The sequence below is a fragment of the Salmo trutta genome, chromosome 39, assembly GCF_901001165.1.
Source record: "Salmo trutta chromosome 39, fSalTru1.1, whole genome shotgun sequence".
In the NCBI taxonomy this organism is placed as follows: domain Eukaryota; kingdom Metazoa; phylum Chordata; class Actinopteri; order Salmoniformes; family Salmonidae; genus Salmo; species Salmo trutta.
The window spans coordinates 17,723,234-17,750,359 of record NC_042995.1 but is presented as its reverse complement, the minus strand read 5'-3'; the positions used below and the strand labels follow the sequence as shown (position 1 = coordinate 17,750,359).

The window sequence follows — 27,126 nt, the reverse complement described above, 5'->3', positions numbered from 1 at the left end:
GAAAGGAGGGAGAGAGAGGGAGGATACAGTGCAATATCATGAGAGGGAGAGAGCAAAACAGAGAGAGTAATAGAGGAGCCAAGAGCACCTTCAGGCAGAAGGAGGAAGAAGGAAAAATAGGAAAATCCTGTCTGTGCTGCTAAAGCTGTTTACATCCTAGGTTGCTGAAGACAAGGAGGGGCTGTGACTGAGCTGAGAGTGCTGCTGTAGCTGGGTCCAGTTCTAAGGATGCCCGGGGTGTAAGTGAGGTTCTATAGCGGTTCCACAGCACCACCAGGCAGGAACCAACACTGGGATGCAGAACCTACGACATGCAGCCACGGAGGCTTTCCATCGCCTGGGTGAGTATCAGTCGAACCTACCCTCCCTAGAAACAGTACCACACTGACTCCAGTCGGGTTAGGGGATCGAACAGTGCTTGCTCAAGCTTCCTCATACCCACAAACAGTATTTACGGAGTTCTCGTTGGTATTAACCTGCTATGCTTATTGTGTTCCATCTTTGTACTATGCCAGATTCCAAGATACACATGCATGGGGAATGTACTGTATGTTACCTAGGGAACACAATACCTAACTTGTTGGCATGACAACTATCCTTACACACTCTACAGGTAATGACAGGCAGCAGCTCGTTAACAGGGTCAGATGTTGTAGCGTGGTATGTTGTCGTGTTCCAGGGATGAGGGCACCCCTAGGGACTAGACTGTTACAAACGTCAGTAGCTTGGCACGGACTGGCAAATTATACTGCTGATCTGCAGGCGCAGCTAGGAAGCCCACGGCTTATTGAATAAAGCATAAAAATGCTGATGAGCAGAGGGGCTGTTTTGCTCCCTAAGTAGGAGAGAAGACATGTGAGGGGTGATGTGAGCACAAGGGGAGAGAGGAGAAGAGAGGAGGAGAGGTAGCTCCAGCGGGAGCAGAGGGGTGTTTTGCTCGCTAAGTGGGAGAGGAAAGGGGTGAGGAGAGAGGTGAAGGATGAGGTAAGAAGCAGAAGATGTGTTTTTCTCTCGCTGAGTGGAAGAGAAGACGGAAGAGGAGTGAGATGGTAACCCACATCTCCCCCAGGGTGGGTGCAGGTTGTCAGGGGGAGGGAAGGTAGACAGCTAAGGCATCAAGGTGCAGGTGGTTCCAGTTCCTAGGGGGGAGGTTGGTTGTCAGGGGGGATGGGTACTGGGTAGTTATAGTGCTGTTATACACTCAGGGTAGTTATAGTGCTGTTATACACTCAGGGTAGATATAGTGCTGTTATACACTCAGGGTAGTTATAGTGCTGTTATACACTCAGGGTAGTTATAGTGCTGTTATACACTCAGGGTAGATATAGTGCTGTTATACACTCAGGGTAGATATAGTGCTGTTATACACTCAGGGTAGTTATAGTGCTGTTATAGACTCAGGGTAGATATAGTGCTGTTATACACTCAGGGTAGTTATAGCGCTGTTATACACTCAGGGTAGTTATAGTGCTGTTATACACTCAGGGTAGATATTGTGCTGTTATACATTCAGGGTAGATATAGTGCTGTTATACACTCAGGGTAGTTATAGTGCTGTTATACACTCAGGGTAGATATAGTGCTGTTATACACTCAGGGTAGTTATAGTGCTGTTATACACTCAGGGTAGTTATAGTGCTATTATACACTCAGGGTAGTTATATTGCTGTTATACACTCAGGGTAGATATAGTGCTGTTATACACTCAGGGTAGTTATAGTGCTGTTATACACTCAGGGTAGATATAGTGCTGTTATACACTCAGGGTAGTTATAGTGCTGTTATACACTCAGGGTAGATATAGTGCTGTTATACACTCAGGGTAGATATAGTGCTGTTATACACTCAGGGTAGATATAGTGCTGTTATACACTCAGGGTAGTTATAGTGCTGTTATACACTCAGGGTAGTTATAGTGCTGTTATACACTCAGGGTAGATATAGTGCTGTTATACACTCAGGGTAGATATAGTGCTGTTATACACTCAGGGTAGTTATAGTGCTGTTATACACTCAGGGTAGATATAGTGCTGTTATACCCTCAGGGTAGATATAGTGCTGTTATACACTCAGGGTAGTTATAGTGCTGTTATACACTCAGGGTAGTTATAGTGCTGTTATACACTCAGGGTAGATATAGTGCTGTTATACACTCAGGGTAGTTATAGTGCTGTTATACACTCAGGGTAGATATAGTGCTGTTATACCCTCAGGGTAGATATAGTGCTGTTATACCCTCAGGGTAGTTATAGTGCTGTTATACACTCAGGGTAGTTATAGTGCTGTTATACCCTCAGGGTAGTTATAGTGCTGTTATACACTCAGGGTAGATATAGTGCTGTTATACACTCAGGGTAGTTATAGTGCTGTTATACACTCAGGGTAGTTATAGTGCTGTTATACACTCAGGGTAGTTATAGTGCTGTTATACACTCAGTGTAGATATAGTGCTGTTATACACTCTGGGTAGATATAGTGCTGTTATACACTCAGGGTAGTTATAGTGCTGTTATACACTCAGGGTAGATATAGTGCTGTTATACACTCAGGGTAGATATAGTGCTGTTATACACTCAGGGTAGTTATAGTGCTGTTATACACTCAGGGTAGTTATAGTGCTGTTATACACTCAGGGTAGTTATAGTGCTGTTATACACTCAGGGTAGTTATAGTGCTGTTATACACTCAGGGTAGTTATAGTGCTGTTATACACTCAGGGTAGATATAGTGCTGTTATACACTCAGGGTAGTTATAGTGCTGTTATACACTCAGGGTAGATATAGTGCTTTTATACACTCAGGGTAGATATAGTGCTGTTATACACTCAGGGTAGTTATAATGTTATAGAGCTGGGGAAGCAGGATGCAGGTGGTTCTGTAGACGGTAATGAATAATTAATCATTCTCACAGCTGCAGTGTAAACAAAATAAAGTAAGTGCTCTGTAGTCCTCTAAAAAACTCAGGGCAAATCTGTTAGGGTCACTGCCAATTCAAATGCAATGGCACGTCCTCCAACCAGTTTTTTCGCCACATTGGTTGTCTGTGGTTTGAATCGCAACTGTGCTAAGTGATTTTGTTATCGTACACAGACAGGACAGCCGATGTTCCTCCTCTCTCTTGCCCTGTCAGTTTGAACAAGGAAATTGTTGTTTTCTCTAACCTGAAGAGACTCGGATGTGCTTTGCACATTTCTGTCAGAGAGAGAGACCTGGTATCAGGATGTACTGCTCACCTGCTTGGCCTGGGAGCATATCTCACAGGATGTCCAAACGAGCGCCTATCGCTACGCTATTCAGAGAGGCTGATAGTATGTTTGTGCACTAGGCTGCTAGTACACTGCTTCTACACATGATCACAAGTTGACTCATGTCTTGAATCATTACTTACTTGTACCATTTTCCATGTATCCCACACAACACAGTATGATAGTACGCCAGAGGTAAGATTATAGAGGAAGTGCCAAGGCCAAAGCTCCAGTGTAGGCTAACCTATAGGACTGGCTAAGACTGGCTACGAGGGGGACACGCCACAGGGCATTCCAATTCCAATAGAGCTCAGAGGAAATAGTATCAGAGCATCGATGACACGTCGACTCCCCCCAAAAATGCCTCAACCTCAACTCATTGAGGAGTGGGTTCTTGAAGAATCCAATCTGTGTTTATGTGTGCTTTTTTTCTCTCTGACACATCTCATCCCCTCCTCAATACCCCCACTCCCCCCCTGGGTGAGTTGGACAATAGACAACGTTGCACTTTTTGTGAACCCCTCAAGCTGTACCTGTATGGTGTCCATCTGTGTGACGTCTATCTGTGTGTGACTGTCTGGTAGACCTGGCTGGAGGGCTACAGTGGCTCGGTCGGGTGCACATATGCCTGCCTGGCCCTGAGGCCCCCCAGGCTGCTCCCAGTGGGTAGTGGATTAACCAGCTGCCTGGAGGCTGCCTGCCTGCCTGTGACAGCTGTCCACCTCCAATAGTTACGTCCCATTCTACTCTGTTCTGTTCTGCCTCAGGAATACTGATGAGGGCTATCTGTATGTACGGGTCTGTATGAGGGCGAGATGGAGGGATAGGAATGGAGGGAGGAGGGTAGGTGGTGAATGGTGGGCTTGGCTCGGAGTGGGATGGAGCATGAGTGACTGTCTCTCTGTGCCTCCATCTCTCCTCCATAAATAACCCTGACTGCAGTGGCGTGCTGTACCAAGGGAGAGCTAGTAGCAATAATATAATATCCTAACCTAGAAGTGGTGAGAGGGTAAGACATACCACTCCACACACAGCCTCTCCATGGGTCCCTAACATAGAAATAGAATCCCTAGAGCAGTCGTAGAACCTCAGACCTCGACATCATTGACTTGAATGGGGATACCCCTTTTTCTCCCCAATTTCATGATATCCAATTGGTTGTCACAGTCTTGTCCCATCGCTGCAACTACGGACTCGGGTGAGGCGAAGGTCGAGACCCGTGCGTCTTCTGAAACGCAACCCTGCCAAGCCACACTGCTTCTTGACACACTGCTCGCTTAACCCAGAAGCCAGCCACACCAATGTGTCGGAGGAAACACCGAACTGGTGACCGCCATCAGCTTGCAGGCACCCAGCCCGCCACAAGGAGTCGCTAGAGCACGATGGGACAAGGACATCTCGGCCGGCCAAACCCTCCCGTTACCCGGACGACGCTGGGCCAATTGTGTGCCGCCTCATGGGTCTCCCGGTCACGGCCGGCTGTGACACAGCCTGGCATCGAAGCCGGATCTGTAGTGACGCCTCAAGCACTGCGACGCAGTACCTTAGACCGCAGCACCACTCGGGAGGCCTCCGTTCGAGGAATTCTATTTCTATGGTGCCTACATTACCTCACCTCAGTCCAATGCCCTTCAGTCAGAGTCATACCAGAACATCCCTACCCCAGGATCTCTCCTACTATACTGCTCAGATCATGACCTCTATTTCCTGGTTGGCATTCCGAGTTTCTACCCGATCTAATTATAACTTGACTTTGTCCATGGCTGCACATGCTGAGCCAAGAGGAGTTTTAGTTAGTTGGAAAAGGCAATGTGCCAGCTGTACTGTATTCTTCCAAGACAAATATATTTAGACTGGAACATATTTGTATGGGTTTAATTATCCAATGTGTCCATTTATAGATATGGCTTTTATATGAACAACAACATACATTTATACCCTCAATAATTTCCCATATCAAATTGATATTATCAATTATTGACAAACAATTATAGTTTTATATTACTGTATTCTATTCTGTTTACATACTATATGTGTTGCTATACAGAGAATAAGGCTTTCTGTAAAGCCTATTGTTATTGAAGTCAAGCAGCCCTAAAGGTAATGTCTTGTCTGGATGGGTACAATGAAGCCTTCCCATTTGGAAGATAAGGAGCAGTCATGTTCCTGCAAACTTTGACTGTCGCTTATGAGAAAGAGCTACCGACCCAGACTCCTCTCCAAGTTCTCTCTCTCTCGGTCATTGTATCTCTTCCTTGCTGTCTCTCTCCCCGTCTGTCTGTGTCTCTGTCTATCTGTTTCTCTCTCCAAGTCTCTCTGTCTCCCTCTGTCACTCCGTGTCTCTCTCCAAGTCTCTCTGTGTCTCTGTCTCTCTCTGTCTCTGTGTCTCTCTCTGTGTCGCACTCTGTGCGTCTCTCTGTGTCTCTCTCTGTGTCTCTAGATGTCTCCGTCTGTCTCTCTGTCTCTCTGTGTCTCTCTCCAAGTCTCTCTTTGTCTCTGTGTCTCTGTCTCTCTGTCTATCTGTCTCTCTCTCCCCAACTTATATCATCATCATCACTCACATGTCACACGCACACATTTTCATCTCTTTCTCCTGTCACTCATCATCTCCCTCCTCATCCTCTCCTTCCGTCCCTGCTCCACTCCTCTCTCATTTGCCATTTCTGCTCCACTTTTCACATTCCATTAGAATCTCCCAGCGACAGAAATTTACCACAGTGGACTTAACGTTAAATTCTATCTTCAGCTGAATTCAGGATTATAAAGCAACGATAACAGCAGTAGACATTGTAGCATCCTTGTAACACAGGATCTTAAAGTTTATGGTTTGGTCCAAATTGTTTGGTCCAAATGTTGTTTCCAAGTTTTCTATCCAAGTGTTCCAACCATGTGTTCTATCCAAGTTTTCTAACCAACTGTTCCAACCATGTGTTCCAACCATATGTTCCAACCATGTGTTCCAACCAAGTGTTCTAACCAAGTGTTCCAACCATGTGTTCTATCCAAGTTTTCTAACCAAGTGTTCCAACCATGTGTTCCAACCATATGTTCCAACCATGTGTTCCAACCAAGTGTTCTAACCAAGTGTTCCAACCATGTTTTCGAACCATGTGTTCCAACCATGTGTTCCAACCAAGTGTTCCAACCATGTGTTCCAACCATGTGTTCTATCCAAGTGTTCTAACCAAGTTTTCTAACCAAGTGTTCTATCCAAGTGTCCTATCCCATTGTTGTAACCAAGTTTTCTAACCAAGTGTTCTATCCAAGTGTTCTATCCAAGTGTCCTATCCCATTGTTTTAACCAAGTGTTCTATCCAAGTGTTCTATCCAAGTGTTCTATCCAAGTGTTCTATCCAAGTGTTCTATCCAAGTGTTCTAACCATGTGTTCTCTCCAAGTGTTCTATCCTAGTGTTCTAACCATGTGTTCTATCCAAGAGTTCTGTCCTAGTGTTCTAACCAGTGTTCTATTCAAGTGTTCTTAACAACTGTTCATGCTTTCTGTCTTTTGTTCCTGGCAGGTCTGAAGCAAAGACAGCTGGGATATGAGGAGGTAAGATACCCTATGTTATTGTCTGTGACTGAAACACGTACGAAATACTATTTTTAAGGGTCAGATTCGACTATATATCACAAGAGTTTGAGACAGTTAGACGTACTTTGTTGTTCCTTCTCTCTGTTTCTCTCTGGCGTCCTCCGTCCCTCCTGGGGAGAGAGAAGATGAACAGAATAGTCAACACTGCCCCCTGCCGAGAAGAGTGGGAGGAGGAGCGGGAGCAAGAGAGAGAGAGGGAGGAGAGAGAGATGCTGTAGACACACACACACACAAACACTCCACCACCACCACTCAGCGTTTCTCCCGCTGTCACGTTGAAGTTGGAGAGGATTTCATTTCAAGGGCCATTAAGTCCTGTTTCCTCCCCATAGCGGAAAGAGCACCGTGAGATTCTACATTATACGTCTCTGAAAAGAAAGTGAGCCAAAAATAGCCTTGCCTCCCCTCTGAGCTCTACATTCTACTCTGTCCTGTCCTCTACTACTAAAACTGTAATTATGCTCTTTATGGAGCTAATTCCCATTTGCAGCTGCTCTACGTGGACCACTCAGCACTCCCAAAAAGCATCATTATGTGGGGGTACTAACTGCCCTGTGTCCTCCAAAACCCGCACAGAAATGTTATGTACTGTATGCAGTTAAGAAAATGTTTGAGGGGAAAAAACCTGTTTTAGGAAAATGGGGAATGTGAACCGCAGAGAATAAAAGCTGTTAGTGGTTCAGATTGGCAGGTTATGGCGACTCTGTGGGAGACTGTTTTCACCCGCTGGTCTCTCCTCTCACACGCAATCCTCTTCAGTCCTCACACCTCGCCCTCATACAGGCTGGAATGGACCTGGCGCTAGCTGGAGTTAGGCCTCAAACTGGGTTTTCGCCACTTCAAGACGTTCTGGAGGGGTGGATGAGCAATGAGCGACGGCGGTTGAGAGATAATTGAGGAATTCTATCAATCACTCGCTGTATTATATTCGGAATGCCCCGTGCACATATTTGGGATTCCATTGAATGAAATCCAAGAGAGGAAGACAGGGGAGAAGCCTCCGGTGGTGTGTAGAGGAAATGAGACAGAACCCCCTTCCCCCCAACCCTTAAATGGAACAGAAATAGAATGTTAATTGGTATAAAAAACTCAAATTAGATTTCCCTCTATGAGCTCCTCTCTTTACACACACAAACACACACCGGGACACACTCATCGTCTCTTCTTCAGCTTGTGCTGACTTGAATGGCGCTGACTTGAATGGACACTGTTGTTCAAATTAGGTTGAGTTCCATGGTGTTTCTGTTTCTCTGCTACTGAGATGGGGAGGGGGTCATGGGACTGTGCTATTGGAGCCAGACTCATGCTAGTCATATGAGCTTCAGCGCCAGCCCACCGCACCGAAAACAGGAAAGAGAGAGAGGCAGAGAGAGGGGGGAGAGAGAAAGTTTCTAGGAAGTGAGAGAGGAGGGAGAGGAAGATGGAGGATTTGAGATGGAGGGTCAGGGCCATGGCTGCTGTGTGTGTCCGGAGTTGCTGCTGGTGCTGTGTTGAGGTCGAAGAAGATGGAGAAAGAGGGAAGGAGAAGGAGGAGGGGAGGGAGGAGGAGCAAGAGGAGGAGGGAATGGAGGAGCCCCCATCTCCCAAGAGCAGGAGTGTCGTGTCCTTACCATCTGCTGAGGTAGCAGTGAGCGTGTGTGTGTGTGTGTGTGTGTGTGTGTGTGTGTGTGTGTGTGTGTATGTGTGTGTGTGTGTGTGTGTGTGTGTGTGTGTGTGTGTGTGTGTGTGTGTGTGTGTGTGTGTGTGTGTGTGTGTGTGTGTGTCTGAGTCAGGGTGATGGCTGGTGCCGCTGTGTTATTACTGTCAGTGTCCTTGGACACTAACACTGAGTGTCATGATGTCAATGTTGTCATAACTTTAGTGATATCTCTCTGTCTGTCAGTGTGCCCTGTGCACACATCAAATAGGTTCAGTGAAACGCTCCTGACGGGGGAATTGTCTCTCGGCGGAAAACGCCGCTACCTCCGCATTGATAGTAACCTTTTCTCTCGGTGTAGCCAGGGATTCTTTCAGCTAGCTTGTGACTTTTTGTTTTTATGCCAAAGTTGTAAGCAAAGCTGGTGGGTAATGTATTCTAGCTGACTAGCTACAAGATGGCCAGTTACAATAATAGATGTGTCATCACAACAGCGGGAGGCTTGTCTCTCTAGGCCCTGGAGGGATGGGAGCTCTTTTTCTTCGCCCGCGCCTGTCCACAACATTCAGAGAATCCACAACACACATTCTGCTGTGTCTAACAAATGTATTTTGGGAAAAGGTGCCGTCGACAGGAACAGAGGAAAGCAATTCCATTGAATAGCGTAGACCCTGACGGTGGTGGATGACGAAGTTCCCATTGGGACATCACATGCCTCTGTATCAGCACAGCTCACGTTGAAACGTCCTGTACTCTACTGTGACTTTCACACTGAGTACACCAAGCATTAGGACCCCCGTTATCCCTCAGAACAGCCTCAATTTGTCTGGACGTGGACTCTACAAGGTGTCAGAAGCGTTCCACAGGGATGCTGGCCCATGTTGACTCCAAGGCTTCCCACTGTCGTGTCAAGTTGGCTGGATATCCTTTCGGGGGTGGACCATTCTTGATACACACAGGAACCTGCAGTTCTCGACACTGCGCCTAGCACCTACTACCATATCCCCGTTCAAAGGCACTTCGATATGTTGTCTTGCCGATTCACCCTCTGAATGGCACGCATACACAATCCTTGTCTCAATTGTCTCAAGGATTAAAAATCCTTCTTTAACCTGTCTCCTCCCCTTCATCTACACTGACATCAATAAGGGGTCAAAGCTTTCACCTGGATTCACCTGGTCAGTATATGTCATGGAAAGAGCAGGTGTTCTTAATGTTTTGTATGCTCAGTGTTCACTGTATCTTTCATCGTGTTAGCTACAGTTGGTGGGGAGGCTGAGAAACTTTTCAACCCTTAACAGTCTCCTCATATTGCCTCTTGTGTCTGTCTTTCTGTGTCTCTGTCTCTCTCTCTCTCTCTCTCTCTCTCTCTCTCTCGTCTGCCATGTGTTTATTTGCATCCACCACCCTCTCTCTCCTGTCTGTCTCTCTATTCTCTCTCCTTAAACCTGGCCAGTTGGATGAGGCAGACCCGTCGTACTCCAAGCCCCAGCCTCACTGGTTCCACACGCTGCAGGTCCGCAGGCTGACGGTCCAGAGAGGACGCAGCAACAGTGACCCTATGGGGGGAAAGAGTTTCGATCAGGACTTCCAATGGGTGAGCACTGGGAAGGTTAGCCTGGTCCCAGATCTGTTATCAAATCACATTTTATTGGTCACATACACATGTTTAGCAGATGTTATTGCGAGTGTAGAGAAATGCTTGTGCTTCTAGTTCTGACAGTGCAGCAATATCAACAAGTAATCTAACAATTCCCCAACAACTACCTAATACACACACATCTAAGTAAAGGGATGAAATAAGAATATATACATATAAATATATGGATGAGCAATGACTGAGCGGCATAGGCAAGATGCAATAGATGGTATAAAATACAGTTTATACATATGAGATGAGTAATGCAAGATATGTAAACATCATTATTAAAGTGGCATTAATACAGTGACTACTGATCCATTTGTTAGAGTGGCCAACGATTTCAAGTCTGTATGTAGGCAGCAGCCTCTCTCTGTGTTAGTAACGTCTGTTTAACAATCTGATGGCCTTGAGATAGAAGCTATTTTTCAGTCTCTCGGTCCCCGCTTTGATGCACCTGCATGATTACTATGGTGTGTGGCAATGACTTTAGGATTTGGCAAGATCGTACAAACAGATCTGGAATGTACCTGCAGTTACCTCACTCTGTCAGTATGAAGATGTACTGTAAATGTTTGAGGTCTGCACCTTACCCCACCTAACACACTCGTGTCCATCCTCACAGAAAACAGGCCTACAGTTTGGCACAGCTAACTCCTACCTGAACCTGGAGAAGATAGGAGAGGGGACATATGCTACAGTCTACAAGGGAATCAGCCGGTCAGTATCAATCAATCAATCAGTTGTCATCAAGTGCTTATACAGTAACCCGACCTTGACCCCAAAGAGCAAGCGGAATCTGAAGTCAGTTTTGGTGCTATAAGCCAGACATTACCACAACTCAGCACTGATGAACAGCTCAATAATTACGTCACCCACCCTGATAACATCCAATAGGTCAGTGTAGTCGTTGGTATATGACCCATCTTTTACATTATCCCTACAAACTACACCGCTATGTCAGCTGGTATTGATTTGACTGACCCTATTTGTCCCCTGTGCTGTTCGTTTGACGAAGGGCAAGGTTTTTTGTGAAGATCTATTGGACGGTTATACGCTAACGAGCACAGAGCATGTAAAGCCTTTCACAGTGGTTTCACTTCATATGGTCAAACAGCACACAGCCGAGGCTGCCAGAGGTCACGTCACAGATAGAACAGATATTTCACCGGATGTATAAATGTGAAGCATCCGCTTGGCGTTTCCTCTCACTACCAAATATGGTAGTGAGAGGAAGCCCAGTGGCCGGCAGTAGGAGAAGATGGAAGGAGATGGATTTTGGCCGACGTTCTGCAAATGTTCTCATCGATTAAACATTTGATCTCAATACAGTTTATGGTTCCCAAAAGTATAATCTGTTACGAATAGAGTGGACTAAGTTTTGTAGACTTTACCCTTTGCCGAAGTTTTAAAAAACTGCATTGTTTAGAAGGTGAATTTAGTTATTTAGTTATTGCACACTCGTACTTCACAGAGTAGACTTTCCCTAACGGAAATATGCAAATGTATGCTAGAACGTGACAACAGGATCTCACTAGCTTGTGCTTGGCTCTGCCCACCTCCTTGCTCCGCCCACTATGACTAATTTGTTCCCATTTGAAACGACAACCTGTGGTCTGTCTTGCTTTAGTTATATAAATCTTTGGTGACGTTATGCTAGTGTTCAGGACAGAGAGCTTTATTAACACATAAAGTCAGACTCCAGAAGACCAGGCAGAGAGCTTTATTAACTCATCAAGTCAGACTCCAGAAGACCAGGCAGAGAGCTTTATTAACTCATCAAGTCAGACTCCAGAAGACCAGGCAGAGAGCTTTATTAACTCATCAAGTCAGACTCCAGAAGACCAGGCAGAGAGCTTTATTAACTCATCAAGTCAGACTCCAGAAGACCAGGCAGAGAGCTTTATGAACTCATCAAGTCAGACTCCAGAAGACCAGGCAGAGAGCTTTATTAACTCATCAAGTCAGACTCCAGAAGACCAGGCAGAGAGCTGCCAAAAGCCACAGCTGCACTAAGATAAAGAGTTTTTCTTTCGGGTAGGAGATGTGATTTGATTGGTTGGCAGCAATGCAGAAATGGAAGGTGAGGTTCATTTGAGTTTTCCATTGACATTTACTGAGGTTAGGAATTGTATCTCTCCATTATAAATTATAATAGATGACTGTATTTGCCTGTATTACTATATTTGCCTGTATCTTCTCACCATAACTGAGCTGTGGGGAGTTCACTCTCTCTGTTATTCTCCTCTACTCTGCCCTCAGGATAAACGGGCACCTGGTGGCCTTGAAGGTGATCCGTATGAAGACTGAAGAAGGCGTACCATTCACTGCCATCCGAGAGGGTGAGAGTTTTTCCAGGAGGCACATACTGTACATGCAAACAGGATTGATGTCTCAGATGTCTCAGAGTACCCCCGGGAGATGAACTGAAGTGAAGTCGTGTTAGCTTTAGCATGTTTAGGAGAATTGCATGTGCTTATCCTATTCCATTTCCACTGTGAACAAAGTGAATTGGTATTAGCTCTGTGTCTGTCTGTCCAGCTTCCCTCCTGAAAGGCCTGAAACACGCCAACATTGTCCTGCTCCATGACATCATCCACACCAAAGAGGCACTCACATTTGTCTTTGAGTACGTACAAACAGACTTGGCTGAGTATATGAAGCAGCACCCAGGGGGCCTGCATTCTTACAATGTCAGGGTAAGTTCAATGTTTCGATAAACAGAACCTCAACAAATACCATACCGTTTCCCTCTCACCCTAAAATCTGGCCTCTGCTCTTTCAATTGTTTTAATTGTTCGCCATTGACCATGCTCTTCCTGCATGTCTGTCTGTGTGTCTGTATGTATGTATGTCCATCAGATCTTCATGTTCCAGCTGCTGCGGGGTCTGTCCTACATCCACGGTCGGAGGATCCTGCACCGGGACCTCAAACCCCAGAACCTGCTCATCAGCTACCTGGGGGAGCTCAAACTGGCTGACTTCGGTAAACCCAAACCCTAGCTTCATGTCCACATTCTGGTTCAACCCTAATCCTAGTCTGAACCACAACCCTAATCCTAGCTTCATGTCCACATTCCGGTTCAACCCTAATCCGAGTCTGAACCACAACCCTAATCCTAGCTTCATGTCCAGATCCCAGTTCAACCCTAATCTTAGTCTGAACCACAACCCTAACCCTAGCGTCATGTCCACATTCTGGTTCAACCCTAATCCTAGTCTGAACCACAACCCTAATCCTAGCTTCATGTCCACATTCCGGTTCAACCCTAATCCTAGTCTGAACCACAACCCTAACCCTAGCTTCATGTCCACATCCCAGTTCAACCCTAATCCTAGCTTCATGTCCAGATCCCAGTTCAACCCTAATCCTAGCTTCATGTCCAGATCCCAGTTCAACCCTAATCCTAGTCTGAACCACAACCCAAACCCTAGCTTCATGTCCAGATCCCAGTTCAACCCTTATCCTAGCTTCATGTCCAGATCCCAGTTCAACCCTAATCCTAGTCTGAACCACAACCCAAACCCTAGCTTCATGTCCAGATCCCAGTTCAACCCTAACCCACAACCCTAACCCTAGCCAACCCCTCCACACCCTCTGAAGTTCTTGCTAGTCCATTGTCCAACTATCCTCTGAAGAATCCCATGGTAGCTTAAAAGTCAGGAGCACTCTTTCTTAAAAGTGTACAGTCCCTAACCTAACCCACACATGTAACGTTAGCTCCACATGGTGGAACTCTGTTCACAACTCTCTCTTTATAATGTGTTACTTGGTCATGTATACAGGTGGTGTTATGTCTATGTTATATGTGGTATTGCATTCATGTTATAACTAGATGGTTCCGTCTGTATCCACTAGGGCTGGCCCGGTCCAAGTCCATCCCGTGCCAGACCTATTCGTCTGAGGTGGTGACTCTGTGGTACCGGCCTCCTGATGTCCTCCTGGGTTCCACTGATTACTCCACTGCTCTGGACATCTGGTGAGTGGACTGGACATAGTTGGACATATCTGGACAGGGTCTGAACATCCTCCATAACCAACCACCCGGCAGGCAAGGTTGCAATAATGTCATTTCAGTCAGCTTTTTACCACTGGGCAGCCAGATCTGAACCCACCAGCACTGAACCAGAATAACACCAGAATAACACTGGACCACGCTGTTCTAGAGATGACATAACTACTTAGACCACTGTGTCATGGTGTTATCGAGACAACTGGGAGCTCTGGGAAAAACCGTGGTCAGATCATGACGTCGGTGATCTTCAGGTCGGAATGTCAGAGCTCTAGAAAGATGCACGAGTTTCCGACTTGGAGTTCCGGGTTGGATGAGCGTTCAAAAATATTTTCCCTAGTCGGAGCTGTTTTTTTCCCCGAGTTCCCAGTTGTCTTGAACGCACTGAAGTCGGAGATTTCCTAGTTCCGAGTTCCCAGTTGTTTTGAACGCACTGAAGTCAGAGATTTCCGAGTTCCCAGTTCCCAGTTGTTTTGAACGCACTGAAGTCGGAGATTTCCTAGTTCCGAGTTCCCAGTTGTTTTGAACGCACTGAAGTCGGAGATTTCCTAGTTCCGAGTTCCCAGTTGTTTTGAACGCACTGAAGTCGGAGATTTCCTAGTTCCGAGTTCCCAGTTGTTTTGAACGCACTGAAGTCAGAGATTTCCTAGTTCCGAGTTCCCAGTTGTTTTGAACGCACTGAAGTCAGAGATTTCCTAGTTCCGAGTTCCCAGTTGTTTTGAACGCACTGAAGTCGGAGATTTCCTAGTTCCGAGTTCCCAGTTGTTTTGAACGCACTGAAGTCGGAGATTTCCTAGTTCCGAGTTCCCAGTTGTTTTGAACGCACTGAAGTCAGAGATTTCCTAGTTCCGAGTTCCCAGTTGTTTTGAACGCACTGAAGTAAGAGATTTCCTAGTTCCAAGTTCCCAGTTGTTTTGAACGCACTGAAGTCAGAGATTTCCTAGTTCCGAGCTCCCAGTTGTTTTGAACGCACTGAAGTCAGAGATTTCCTAGTTCCGAGCTCCCAGTTGTTTTGAACGCACTGAAGTCAGAGATTTCCTAGTTCCGAGTTCCCAGTTGTTTTGAACGCACTGAAGTCGGAGATTTCCTAGTTCCGAGTTCCCAGTTGTTTTGAACGCACTGAAGTCAGAGATTTCCTAGTTCCGAGCTCCCAGTTGTTTTGAACGCACTGAAGTCAGAGATTTCCTAGTTCCGAGTTCCCAGTTGTTTTGAACGCACTGAAGTCGGAGATTTCCTAGTTCCAAGTTCCCAGTTGTTTTGAACGCACTGAAGTCGGAGATTTCCTAGTTCCGAGTTCCTAGTTGTTTTGAACGCACTGAAGTCGGAGATTTCCTAGTTCCGAGTTCCCAGTTGTTTTGAACGCACTGAAGTCGGAGATTTCCTAGTTCCCAGTTCCCAGTTGGTTTGAACGCACTGAAGTCAGAGATTTCCTAGTTCCGAGCTCCCAGTTGTTTTGAACGCGGCATCAGTGGTGGTGTTAGAGTAGCTGTCATTAGTGTTGCCATTAGTACTCTCTTACAGAGTGAGTTACCTCAGGTTGGCTCAGAGAATGTTGCGTGTTCAGAAGAGTTTAACCTCTTGGCCTTCGTCTAACAATGTTTTGGTGCCATACTGAAAAACAAACGTTTAGAGTTGCTCTCCTAAGCAAAATATTATTTCCCCCCAGAGTTAAAGGAATTTTGTACTAATGAATAGCATAAGCGTTGGTATAAACCATCCTGTGCATTAATGTTAATGATATCTGGGCAGGTTTCTATTTGACCTTTCCAAATAGAAGAGATTGGGACCACATGTTGTTTAAGGACTTTGAGTACAAAGAGAAATGTACCAAAAGGGTTAGTATTTTAACAGCAATAATCAAATGTGTTGGCCATAACCTAGGTATTTGCTTTCGTGTTGTATATTTTGGAAGGTTTTAATATTTTACCAAGTATACGTTTTTGAATTCATCCCCTTTTTCTACTCTATGTTTTGCCCTCTATGAATAGACTGTTTAGGATACAAAACCTACCCTTACTTTTTACCAAGTTAGTTCACTTATTGTGCCAATTATGAGGTACTGAAGAAAGATGTCCCGCCCTCTCTCTTTTCACTGATTATTAAATGACTCTCTCAATCCTGTGTTGTCTTCCAGGGGAGCTGGATGCATCTTCATTGAGATGCTCCAAGGGACGCCAGCCTTTCCAGGGGTGGCAGACGTCTTTGAGCAGCTGCAGAAAATATGGGCTGTGAGTAGGAACCCCTTTCACTCTTTTCAATGGCATCATCCTCTCTACACTCTTGGGAAAAAAAGGTGCTTTCTAGAACCCTTTGAAGAACACTTTTTGGTTCCAGGTAGAACCTTTCTACGGCGGGTTCTTCATGGAACCCAAAAGGGTTTTCCTATGGGAACAGACGAAGAACCCCTTTGGAAGCCTTTTTTCTGAGTGCAGATCCATAAAAACGAATAGAGATTACAGTTGATGGCTCACTCTGGACCCTTTCTGTCTGTCTGCAGGTCGTAGGGGTCCCGACTGAGGAGACGTGGCCAGGAGTGAACGAGCTGCCCAACTTCAGACCAGGTCAGAACCTCATCATCCCTTTCATCCTCCTCCTCCCTCATGACCTATTACAATAATCCAATCTATGTGCTGCTGAGAAAATACAGTCATTCCCATTGGGTCAGAGAAAGGTCAGGGAGGGATTAGTTTGGGTAATCTACATTCTAATCTATACACTTAATAAAGCACGACATAAACCACAGCAGACTAGACTCATGGTTTGCTGTGTGGCTCATCCCTAACCACTAGGGGGCAGCAGAAGTCAATGAGAGAAATTTTTATTGCGGTTGTATGGGACTGTGGGTCTATTTGTCTATGGTACTACTTTTGCTTTCCAGACTCGTGGCATTTAAGACGGCTGTGGGAAGAGAGTACTTTAGCTCTTTCTAAAGCACTGTGGTTCAAGAGAGTTGAGATGCATGACGTGTGGCCGACAAGCACACCGGCGAGAGGAGTCAGTGCGAAGGCTATGTGTGGGAGTTAATAACTCTTTGGTCTATGAGAGAATGATGACAGGAAGAGCAAAGACCTTCAAATGGTCCTCCAGACTGTGTGGTTTTGGACAGAGCTCTACTCCTCTGACCTGCCTATGCTGATCTCTCACTTTCACCTTGTAAACCAGGCTCAACGACACCATACCCAGCTGTGTGTACTTGTCAGTCTTTTATACTCTTCCATCCAACCCTGAGATTTAAACCTCATGCTGAGTTGAACCTGAGTCAGCCTGTCTTCCCACTCTTCCAGTAATGGGCTACAAAGGGAGTTCGAGGGTGACATATTTCACAGCTGACTGTGTGTGTGTGTGTGTGAGTGTGTGTGTGTGTGTGTGTGTGTGTGTGTGTGTGTGTGTGTGTGTGTGTGTGTGTGTGTGTGTGTGTGTGTGTGTGTGTGTGTGTGTGTGTGTGTGTAACTATACTATACTATACAATAATAGTAAACAAACAAACATTTGACCAACTGGGGCCATTTTGTTAGTCCCCGCAAGTTAAAATGCTATTCCTAGGGGGTTCAGGGTTAAGATTAGAATTAGTGTTAGAGTTAGGAGCTAGGACTAAGGTTAGGTTTTGTGGTTACGGTTATATTTTGGCATTAAGGTTAGGGTTAGGGGTTAGGGGTTAGGGAAAATAGCATTTTGAAGGACTGAATTGTGTGTCCCCACAAGGTTAGTTATACAAGACTGTGTGTGTGTGTGTGTGTGTGTGTGTGTGTGTGTGTGTGTGTGTGTGTGTGTGTGTGCGTGTGTGTGCGCGCGTGTGTTGCGCTGCAGCTGCAGAAAATATGGGTTACTCTCTGTCTCTGCTAATTCCTCCCCTACAAGACCCATAGGAATTCAAAACCTCAGACTGTTAAAGTCTTAAAGTTTCTCAGCAAACATTAATAAATAAACATAAGATTTATAAATGCTGAATAAATGCATAGATGAATCTCCAAAATACACAGTGGGTCCTGTCTGCGCTGCCCCATGCAGTTCAATAAGGGATCTGACATTGGTTGGGGGTGATGAGATGGGGAGAGAAGATGGGCTAGTAGAAAGGTCTGGCAGTATAAAAGAGAGTACGTTCTGTATAAAGTATGTGTAAAGCAAACAGAGCGGTGAGGTTGGGAGATGAGAAGACAGACAAGACAGGCAGATGCTTGTACACACTAGAGTATGTGAGCAGAGTGGCGCTGGAGCGGAGCGAGGAGCAGAGCATGCCCAATTTGACTGGAGTGTCGAGCGAGATTCTCAAAGGCTGGAGCGTCGGTCTTCTCGCCCGCTCCAATTTCGCTCCGGTAGCGCTCACTTCACGAGCTCAGGGCATGCCCGCCCCAGCATGCATTTGTAGTCTACTTGTGTGCCGCTATAGCTCCTTGCTTTAGCTACTGTCACGGAGTTCCCTAAATATTTACATAAAGAAACTGCTAAAACACACAGGTGCTAAATCAAGGTGATTTACGAAGAGGATTGCCAAGAGCAAGAGAGGAAGTGCGATGATTTAGAATCATTGTGGAATCTGAAAAGACACATATCCCAAAAGCATGCTATATGCACATGCTAAAAGAAAGGAAATAGTTGGGTAGATAACTAAGTGTGTCATTGTAGCAAAGTATTTATAAACTTAAAGGTTTTGTTCATTTTCGTTCAATTATCTACGCAATTGTCACGCCCTGACCAGGTGAACTCGGGTATATTGGGTCAGGGTGTGTCATGTTAGGTATTTTTCCTTGGTTTGTGTTTTGTTTACGTTTTAGCCTTGTGTAGGCTCTAGGTGGGTTATTTCTATGTTGGGTTCTGTCGATTCCCAATCAGAGACAGCTGTCGCTAATTGTCTCTGATTGGGATCACATTTAAGTTGCTGTTTTCCCCACGCTGTTTGTGGGGTGTTGTCTCTTTGTTTGAGCACGTAACGTATCGGCATTTTTCTTGATGTTTGTGTACATGTTTAATTCCAGTGTGTTGAATAAACATGTGTTCGCTCCCAGCTGCGTTTTGGTCCGCTTCCTCATTACCTGACGCCGAACGTTACAGCAATAGGCCATAATTGATTTTGGCCCAATAGGCCTGTCATATTCCTACGTTCAAGGAGCTTTTCGTTTTCATTTTGTAATTTTGCCTAAAAAAACCTTTAGGCCTACCAATAGAAAAATAAGAAAACAACTCAGCATCTCTGCCCAACCTGGCAAGAATGGCCAAAAGGGTGTTTAGCATCCGCAATTGTTCTGCAATTGTGGAGAGGATTTTCCCCCGCTGCTGGCCGGCTCTCCGGTCACCATCGCATGAGCCTGAACCCACAGACTGGCCAAACTCATGTTTCTAAAAATGAATTCTAAAAGTGCTTTCATTTTTTTTTTAATTTGCATTTCATTCTAAGTCACAGCCTATATGCACAATTTATAGACTATAATGATTTAATACAACAAAATGTTGTTTAAATGCTGAGCACTTTATGGCCCTACCAGCCTATTGTGTCGCACTCACAAATGCTTCACAATGTATTTCTTTGTAGGCTATAGCCTTGAAATCATTGAAATAATATAGCCAAAATAATTCATTTTCGTTCCTTCTTAGGCTTCCTGTCTGGCTCCTGACTTTTATTGTGTTTATATGCTGTTTAATATGACATTCTTACATTCACCTTTTCATGTTTATTCAAATACTTGCTTTGGTTTCAATACTTAAAAACCAATTGGTAGGTCTAGGTAGTCACAAAAATAGATGGGTGTTGGTTAAATAGTGATTTTAATGAATGGAGTGAATTCGGTGCGGCATTTTTTTTCTCCCTGTGAGCCCGGAGCGGTTTTTAGCTGAGCAGTATGAAAGGCCATGGAGCGTTAGAGCAGGGTGCAAGCACCAACTCCAGCAATGAGCGGGATTTCCAACTGCTCAACCACGCTCACTTGCTCCGATACACACGCACGCACGCATGCACACACACGCAAGAGAGTGAGCCAGACCGCTTTCTCTGCCTTGTCTGTGTGGGGGGCATGAAGGATGGCTGGACTTAGAATCTCTGTGTCTGACAGCTATAGACTCAAACATATTGTACCAATCTGCTGTGTTTGGGGTGGAGAACGAGCTGACATGGGGGAAAACAGCAGTGTGGGGGTGGGGGGAAGGCGCGAGTGCGTGTGCACATGCACGTTACTGTGGTGTTTTAGGACACCCATGTTGGATGTCCTTGTGTGGGCATGACCCTAGGTATCTCCTCCTCTCCCCTTCCCCCCTCTCCCCCTCTCTCCCTCCTGGCTAGCTCCTTACCTGGCCCCCTGACTGCTGCTGGCACCACTGGGCCTCTCCAGATGTGGGAGCTGAATGGACCAATAGATAAAGGCCCGGGCAGCTTTCAGCAGGGCAGAGCGGGTGGCCAGCACAGAACAGGGAGAGGCCAAGAAGGCAAGAGGGAAAATATTCCTTCAGTGACCTGACTGGCCAGGGGAAAGCGATAGCTAGCCCGTACTATAGAGAATGCTTGTCTAAAAATGTATGTTTGTTTATGCACCGTTGCACCCTGCAGGAGAGACTGAGAGCATACATTTCTTAAAAAAAAATGTGTTTTTAGTTTTGAACAGTTTAATCTCCACGGTTTGACTATTAATTCATCATGGAGCATCGGGGCTGTCCAAAGCAACCGTTAAAACACTCTCATTAAAACTCTACGCCAGGGCCCAGAAACCACAAATTGCGATCGGTAGTGCCAAAGCATGTTTCACTTAGTCTCGCCGCCAGGATGCCATAGCTGTAGCATTAATCATCAAAGAGAACAGGTCTACTTTACCGTAAGTTTACACAGATATTAGTTTTTTAGTGTCCTGTGGGCTGTGGTCTGACCCCCTCACTGTTCCATCTTGCATGCCTTTGCAGCCATAGTTGCAGGCCAAACATTTCCTAACTAACCTGCCCCTCGCTGTTCTCCTCTTCCTACAGAATGGTTTCAACCATGTGAGCCCCAGCAATTCAGGAATGTTTGGAAAAGGTACGGTGAAACCAGATTGCTCAGTATTCTGTCAGTGCTATTGAGTTTGTGAATGTGTTTAATGTGTCTTGCAGATCAGTTAACTTGTGCATGTTTGTAGAATGTGTCTCAGCAACCTGCAAATGTGAACATTCGCTCCAGTATATAAGTTACTGTAAAGGTAGAGTTTGGATACATGTGTACATATTATAGAGTATGGAACAACTCCGTTTTGGACGGCCGTGTGTGTTTGCCCATTCCATTGCCTCCGGCCGGGGGGGGAGGGGGGGGGGGGGTGGTGGTCCAGAGGTGGGCAGTTAGCCCTGTGGTAACAGGAGATTCTTTGTCTGGCCAGGCGTGTCTCCCCCCCTCCTCCCCCTTCCTCCCCCTTTCTCCCCCTTCCTCCCAACATGATGACATCTGACCCAACACAGCTCCGCTCCTGTACCAGCCCACAGGGGGGCCAGACACACACACACACACACAGTCGGGTTATGGGAGAGAGAGGATGTCTGGAGTAGGCTCTGACTCGCTGTCATAACAAATATGAGACCCACTCAACAGTCTATAACACATGAATGCAGTCTAGTCTGAAAACAATCACACTGAAATAGGGAAACACGTGACTAGGAATATGGATCTAATGGATTTAAATGAGAGACAGTGAATAAGGGAGAGAGAGAGAGAGAGAGAACGGGAGATAAGAAAGAGAGAATCCTCATGGTCATCAACAAAGTCAGTCCTGCTGCACAGCGAGAGAGAGGGGGAGAGAGAGAGAGAGAGAGAGAGAGAGAGAGGGGGGGGGGGGAGAGAGAGAGAGAGAGAGAGAGCGGGAGGAAAAAAGGGGGAGGCTCAGAGAGAGAAAAAAGGAGAATGGTGTTTGAGCGAGACTCAGGGGAGTTATGCTGTGATTTTATAATGCAGGTCTTTTCAAGATGGATGAATGGGAGTCCATCTCTCCCCCTCCGCCCATCTCCTCCCCCCTCTCCCCCACCCATCTCCCCCTCTCTCTCTTGTTCTAGCCATGGATTTAATTAACTAGACCCCCTGTTGGGACCAAACACTCTTTTCTCCAAATACATGGACACTGTCAGAAAAACACACACAGAAATAGCAGATAATTACATTGTGAAATAAAAGTTGCTTCGGTAGGACAGCGAGGAGGCACACAAAGCAGGGGGGAGTACAGAGCTATGCACGCCAGTAGGGAAAATTGACTTGAATTAATGCAAATGACTGAGAAGTGTAGCTGGGTTGTTGTTATATGTCTAATGGCTATGGATGTAAAACCATCTACATAAAGTATGTGTATCTATTAGGGGTTGTCCGTCAGTGTGTGTGTGTGTGTGTGTGTGTGTGTGTGTGTGTGTGTGTGTGTGTGTGTGTGTGTGTGTGTGTCTCTTATAGTCCCCTCTGCTTCCCCCACAGACTGTCTCAGTTGCCCTATAAGACAGAGGACCTGGCCCAGCAGATTCTGATGACCATCCCACGAGACCGCATCTCGGCCCAGGATGCACTGCAGCACCCCTATTTCAACACGCTACCGCCCCCCATCATGCAGCTACGAGACAGTGAGTGTATGTGTGAGTGTGTGTGTGTGTGTGTGTCACTACACCTCAATAAAACCCATAACATATCAATCTATCTATGCAATAAGAATGTGTGTTTTGTCACAGCAATAACAGTCACGTGATGCATAATGTGGTGTGTGTTTGTCTGTGTGTGTGTGTGTGTGTGTACACATGTGGGAGGTTAAGCATGTGTTTGTATGTGTGTGTGCGTATTCATGTGCATATATTTCCCTCCTCTGACTCCCCCCATCAATATTCTCTGTTTCTCCCTCCCAGTGAGAGAGATTGGCACTCCGTTGCACTAAACTCCAGTGCAGTTTGTCACTTAAACAGTCTACCCATCCGACGCATGATTAAAGACACGAGCTTCCTACTGTGAGCACAGATGGTTCCTTTGAAAAGATCAGACTGTCTCCACAGCTCTCGGGTGGCTAAATATATATATATCAGGAAAATGCATGTATAAGTAAGCAAAGTTGCATTTGAAGTCTCTCTCCACCTGTCTGTCTATCGCTCTGACAGTCTGCCTGGTTTGGTTTAAACATAGATGTGTTTTTCAAGGCCATAGAAATAATATTCAGTGAACAGAAGAAGAGTACAGGGAGTACTAGGATAGATATTAGTGAAATGTAGGAATGTAATAGATAGGAACAAAGCCCAATGAGATACAGTGTCTGATATGGTCAAGCAGTAGGCTTCCAGCTGAATGTGTCCTACATACACATGCTGGCAGATGCACGCCCAGGAGCACACACACACACACACACACACACACACACACACACACACACACACACATACACACACACACACACACACACACACACACACACACACACACACACACACACACACACACACACACACACACACACACACACACACACACACACAGTCTTGCGCAGCTAACCTTGTGAGGACATGCAATTCAGTCCCATTCAACCCTAACCCTAGCTCCTAACCATAGCCCTAGCTCCTAACCCTAACCCTAGCTCCTAACCCTAGCTCCTAACCTTAACCCTAGCTCCTAACCCTAAACCTAACCCTTACTCCTAACCCTAACCCTAGCTCCTAACCCTAACCCTAAACCTAATTCTAACACTAATTCTAACTTTAACCCTAAACCCCCTAGAAATAGCATTTGACCTTGTGGGGGACCAGCAAAATGTCCCCAGTTTACTATCCCCACAAGTATAGTTAAACATGTCCACACAGACACACAGACACACACTCTGCTCTTTCGATAATGAGCCATCATTACTGCTACTACTCTGCATAGCATCCCAGACAGGGAGAAGAGGCAGTAGGGGAGAGACATCAATGAACAGAGCGGAGAAGGAGAATAGGGAGCGAGAGCGGCGACTGAGAGAAAGAGAGCGACTAAGAAGTGAAAGAGCGTGGGGAGAGAAGGTTTTCTCCAGGATGAACAAACTTATTTAAATGATGCCATGTCTCGGCAGGGCAGAAGTGAGAAGGCCTAGAAGCAGACTAGTAGTAATGAGTACCCCTTTTACCTTCACACAATGTATCACAATCTAACTGGAACAGTGGCGAGCAGCATCAAGTGTTGAGAAGAGAAGTCCTTGTAGTTGTTAGGGATGGGGCTCTAGCTGGACTGTGGACGACCACACCCAACATTGATCACGTCCCAGCTAGTAGCCTGTAAGTCTGGAAGGAGGGAGTGGTGGCGTTTAGGTTCGAAGCTGCCTGAGCTGCCATGATCGGTATCTGTCAGACCAACTGCCCTATAAGGCTTCTCCAGGAGTCAGTGTGGGAGATGTTTGTCTTTTTGTTGCTGTTGGTGAAGTGGCTGAGTAACGTTTTCACCTGACTTTATAACGATGTGAAGCTGTAAAAGTTGCCTGTTTCTCTCTCTCTCTCTCTCTCTCTCTCTCTCTCTCTGTCTCTCTCTGTCTCTCTCTGTCTCTCTCTGTCTCTCTCTGTCTCTGTCTCTCTGTCTCTCTGTCTCTCTGTCTCTCTGTCTCTCAGCTGTATCAGTCTTCAAGGTCCCCGGAGTGAGGCTGGAGACCGAGGTGAAGGATATCTTCAGTCCCAGTCGAAGGATCAGACCATCCCAGATGGTGCCTTTGGCTAAGTGCTGGTGATAATGGATCTCTACCCCCCTGGGCTTGGCCCCTACCCCCAGGTGCCCCAGCCCTGCTTGCAGGCTAGACCACCATCTGATCAAGATGGAGAGGCATGAGGCTTCACACACACAAAACTTACCTACACCCCCAGCGTCCTCCACCAACCTCTGCTCTTGACTCCACCCAGCATTCCTCAGTCGGAGTTCCCATGTTGTAAGAAGACAAGAGAGAAGAGGGAGGGGTTGAATGTTACCTGGTATATCACATATTAGATGATGTCAGAAGTACTGTATGTACTGTATATACTCTCTATCTGAGACCCGATGTCTGTTGTTGGTGGCAACGGAAAGCTACGCAATGTCTAAGAGAACTGTCAGGGAGCTCAGAACTCCTTAACATCTTCCTCCTGCTAAACCACCTCCTCCTGCTTCCTCCTCTTTCTCCTGCTTCCTCCTCTTGCTTCCTTCTCCTCCTCCTCCTTGGCTGGTTTACCTCTTCCTCCTCTTCCTCCTCCTCCTCCTGCTTCCTCCTCCTTCTCCTCCTCCTCCTTGGCTGGTTTACCTCTTCCTCCTCTTCCTCCTCTTCCTCCTCCTCCCTCTCCTTCTCAGAGCGTCTCCTTGGACTCACTATGCTCTCTCTGCCTCCTCCTAAATGTACACTGAGATTCAACGATGACGATGGGTTAGTTTTGCAGATGAGTGTTTTATTTTGTACTGCCAAAACATGCATATACTATATACCTCTTATGTTAAATCAGGTCCTTGTGGACCATGACTGTTTTTTTGCACAGCATGCAGGTGGGTATCCCTGCAACAGAATGACTGTGACGGTTGTGTATACACTGTAATTAATGTTGCATTATACCATGAAACTTCCTCATTAACACCCCATATAGCGTATTTTTCATTCGGCAAACCTTGTGATGTCCACTCTACAATTGTACTATACTTGGGTGCAGCTTGCTTTTAAAATGTGTGTGTGTTTTCGTGAGAATGCGTGAAGGAGTGTGTGAGTCAATAAAGGTTGCAGTAATGATATTGTGTGTTATTTTCAGATATATACATATAGAACTGCCTGCAGATCTACATATCATATTTCATTTGTTGTCTTTTCTTACAAGCTACACTATATAAACAAATGTACGTGGACACCCTTCAAATTAATGGATTCGGCTATTTCAGCCACACCTGTTGCTGACAGCTGTATAAAATCAAGCACACCGCCATGCAATCTCCAAAGACAAACATTGGCAGTAGAATGGCCTTACTGAAGAGCTCAGTGACTTTCAACGTGGAACCGTCATAGGATGCCCCCTTTCCAACAAGTCAGTTAGTCAAATGTCTGCCCTGCTAGAGCAGCCCTGGTCAACTGTAAGTGCTATTATTGTGAAGTGGAATCGTCTAGGAGCAACAAAAACTCTGTGGTTGGCCACACGAGCTCACAGAATGGGACCGCCGTCTGTCCTCGGTTGCAACACTCACTACCAACCAGCTCAAGAACTGTTCGTTGGGAGCTTCATGAAATGGTTTCCATGGCAGAGCAGCCGCACACAAGCCTAAAATCACCATGCGCAATGCCAAGCGTCGGCTGGAGTGGTGTAAAGTTCGCTGCCATTGGACCCTGGATCAGTGGAAATGCGTTCTCTGGAGTGATGAATCACGCTCTACCATCTGGCAGTCCGACAGACAAATCTGGGTTTGCATAGTGCCAGCTGTAAAGTTTGGTGAAGGAGTAATAATGGTCTGGGGCTGTTTTTCATGGTTCGGGCCCCTTAGTTCCAGTGAAGGGAAATCTTAAAGCTACACCATACAATGACATTCTAGGCAATTTTGTGCTTCCAACTTTGTGGCAACAGTTTGGGGAAGGCACTTTCTTGTTTCAGCATGACAATGCCCCCGTGCACAAAGCGAGGTCCATACAGAAATGGTTTGTCGAGATCAGTCTGGAAGAACTTGACTGGCCTGCACAGAGCCCAGACCTCAACCCCATCGAACACCTTTGGGATGAATTGGAACGCCGACTGCGAGCCCGGCCTAATCGCCCAACATCGCCCGACCTCACTATTACACTTGTGGCTGAATGGAAGCAAGTCCCCGCAACAATGTTCCAACATCTAGTGGAAAGCCTTCCCAGAAGAGTGGAGGCTGTTATGGCAGAAAAGGGGGGACCAACTCCATATTAATGCCCATGATTTTGGAGTGAGATGTCGGACAAGCACGTGTCCACATACTTTTGGTCATGTAGTGTATATTGTTGTAAATGGCTTTCGTCCTTCCTGTCATCCTCCCCTTTTCCCTCACAGACATTTGTAGCATGGCAACATGTGGTTTTGTGAAGTAACTACATTCCTAAGGAGGCTCCTCCAGTCG

General features: G+C 46.0%; 1 protein-coding gene across 3 annotated transcripts; it reads left to right on the top strand.

Annotated features, from left to right (window-relative positions):
• On the top strand, positions 1–25,233 carry LOC115179870 (cyclin-dependent kinase 15). 3 transcript variants are annotated; one of them, XM_029741752.1, is made up of 14 exons: positions 310–341; positions 6,765–6,796; positions 6,964–8,459; positions 9,931–10,071; positions 10,739–10,833; positions 12,376–12,455; positions 12,655–12,812; positions 12,976–13,099; positions 13,973–14,093; positions 16,261–16,354; positions 16,624–16,687; positions 21,072–21,120; positions 22,528–22,670; positions 24,660–25,233. In XM_029741752.1, the coding sequence occupies exons 3-14, from the start codon at positions 8,259–8,261 to the stop codon at positions 24,773–24,775; spliced, it is 1,386 nt and encodes a 461-aa protein (XP_029597612.1). In that variant the 5' UTR covers positions 310–341; positions 6,765–6,796; positions 6,964–8,258; the 3' UTR covers positions 24,776–25,233. The 3 variants fall into 3 exon arrangements, with proteins under 3 accessions (XP_029597615.1, XP_029597612.1, XP_029597613.1); XM_029741755.1 differs by lacking the exon at positions 6,964–8,459 and having other exon boundaries at positions 1–341; positions 24,660–25,231; XM_029741753.1 differs by lacking the exons at positions 310–341; positions 6,765–6,796 and having other exon boundaries at positions 6,957–8,459.
• The last annotated feature ends 1,893 nt before the right edge of the window (positions 25,234–27,126 follow it).

Excerpts from the sequence above, each read along its gene's own strand:
- LOC115179870 (XM_029741752.1), top strand. The coding sequence starts at position 8,259 with ATGGAGGATTTGAGATGGAGGGTCAGGGCCATGGCTGCTGTGTGTGTC. Across the intron at positions 8,460-9,930 it reads TGTCCTTACCATCTGCTGAG|TTGGATGAGGCAGACCCGTC; the intron begins GTAGCAGTGAGC and ends AAACCTGGCCAG. Across the intron at positions 13,100-13,972 it reads GCTCAAACTGGCTGACTTCG|GGCTGGCCCGGTCCAAGTCC; the intron begins GTAAACCCAAAC and ends TGTATCCACTAG.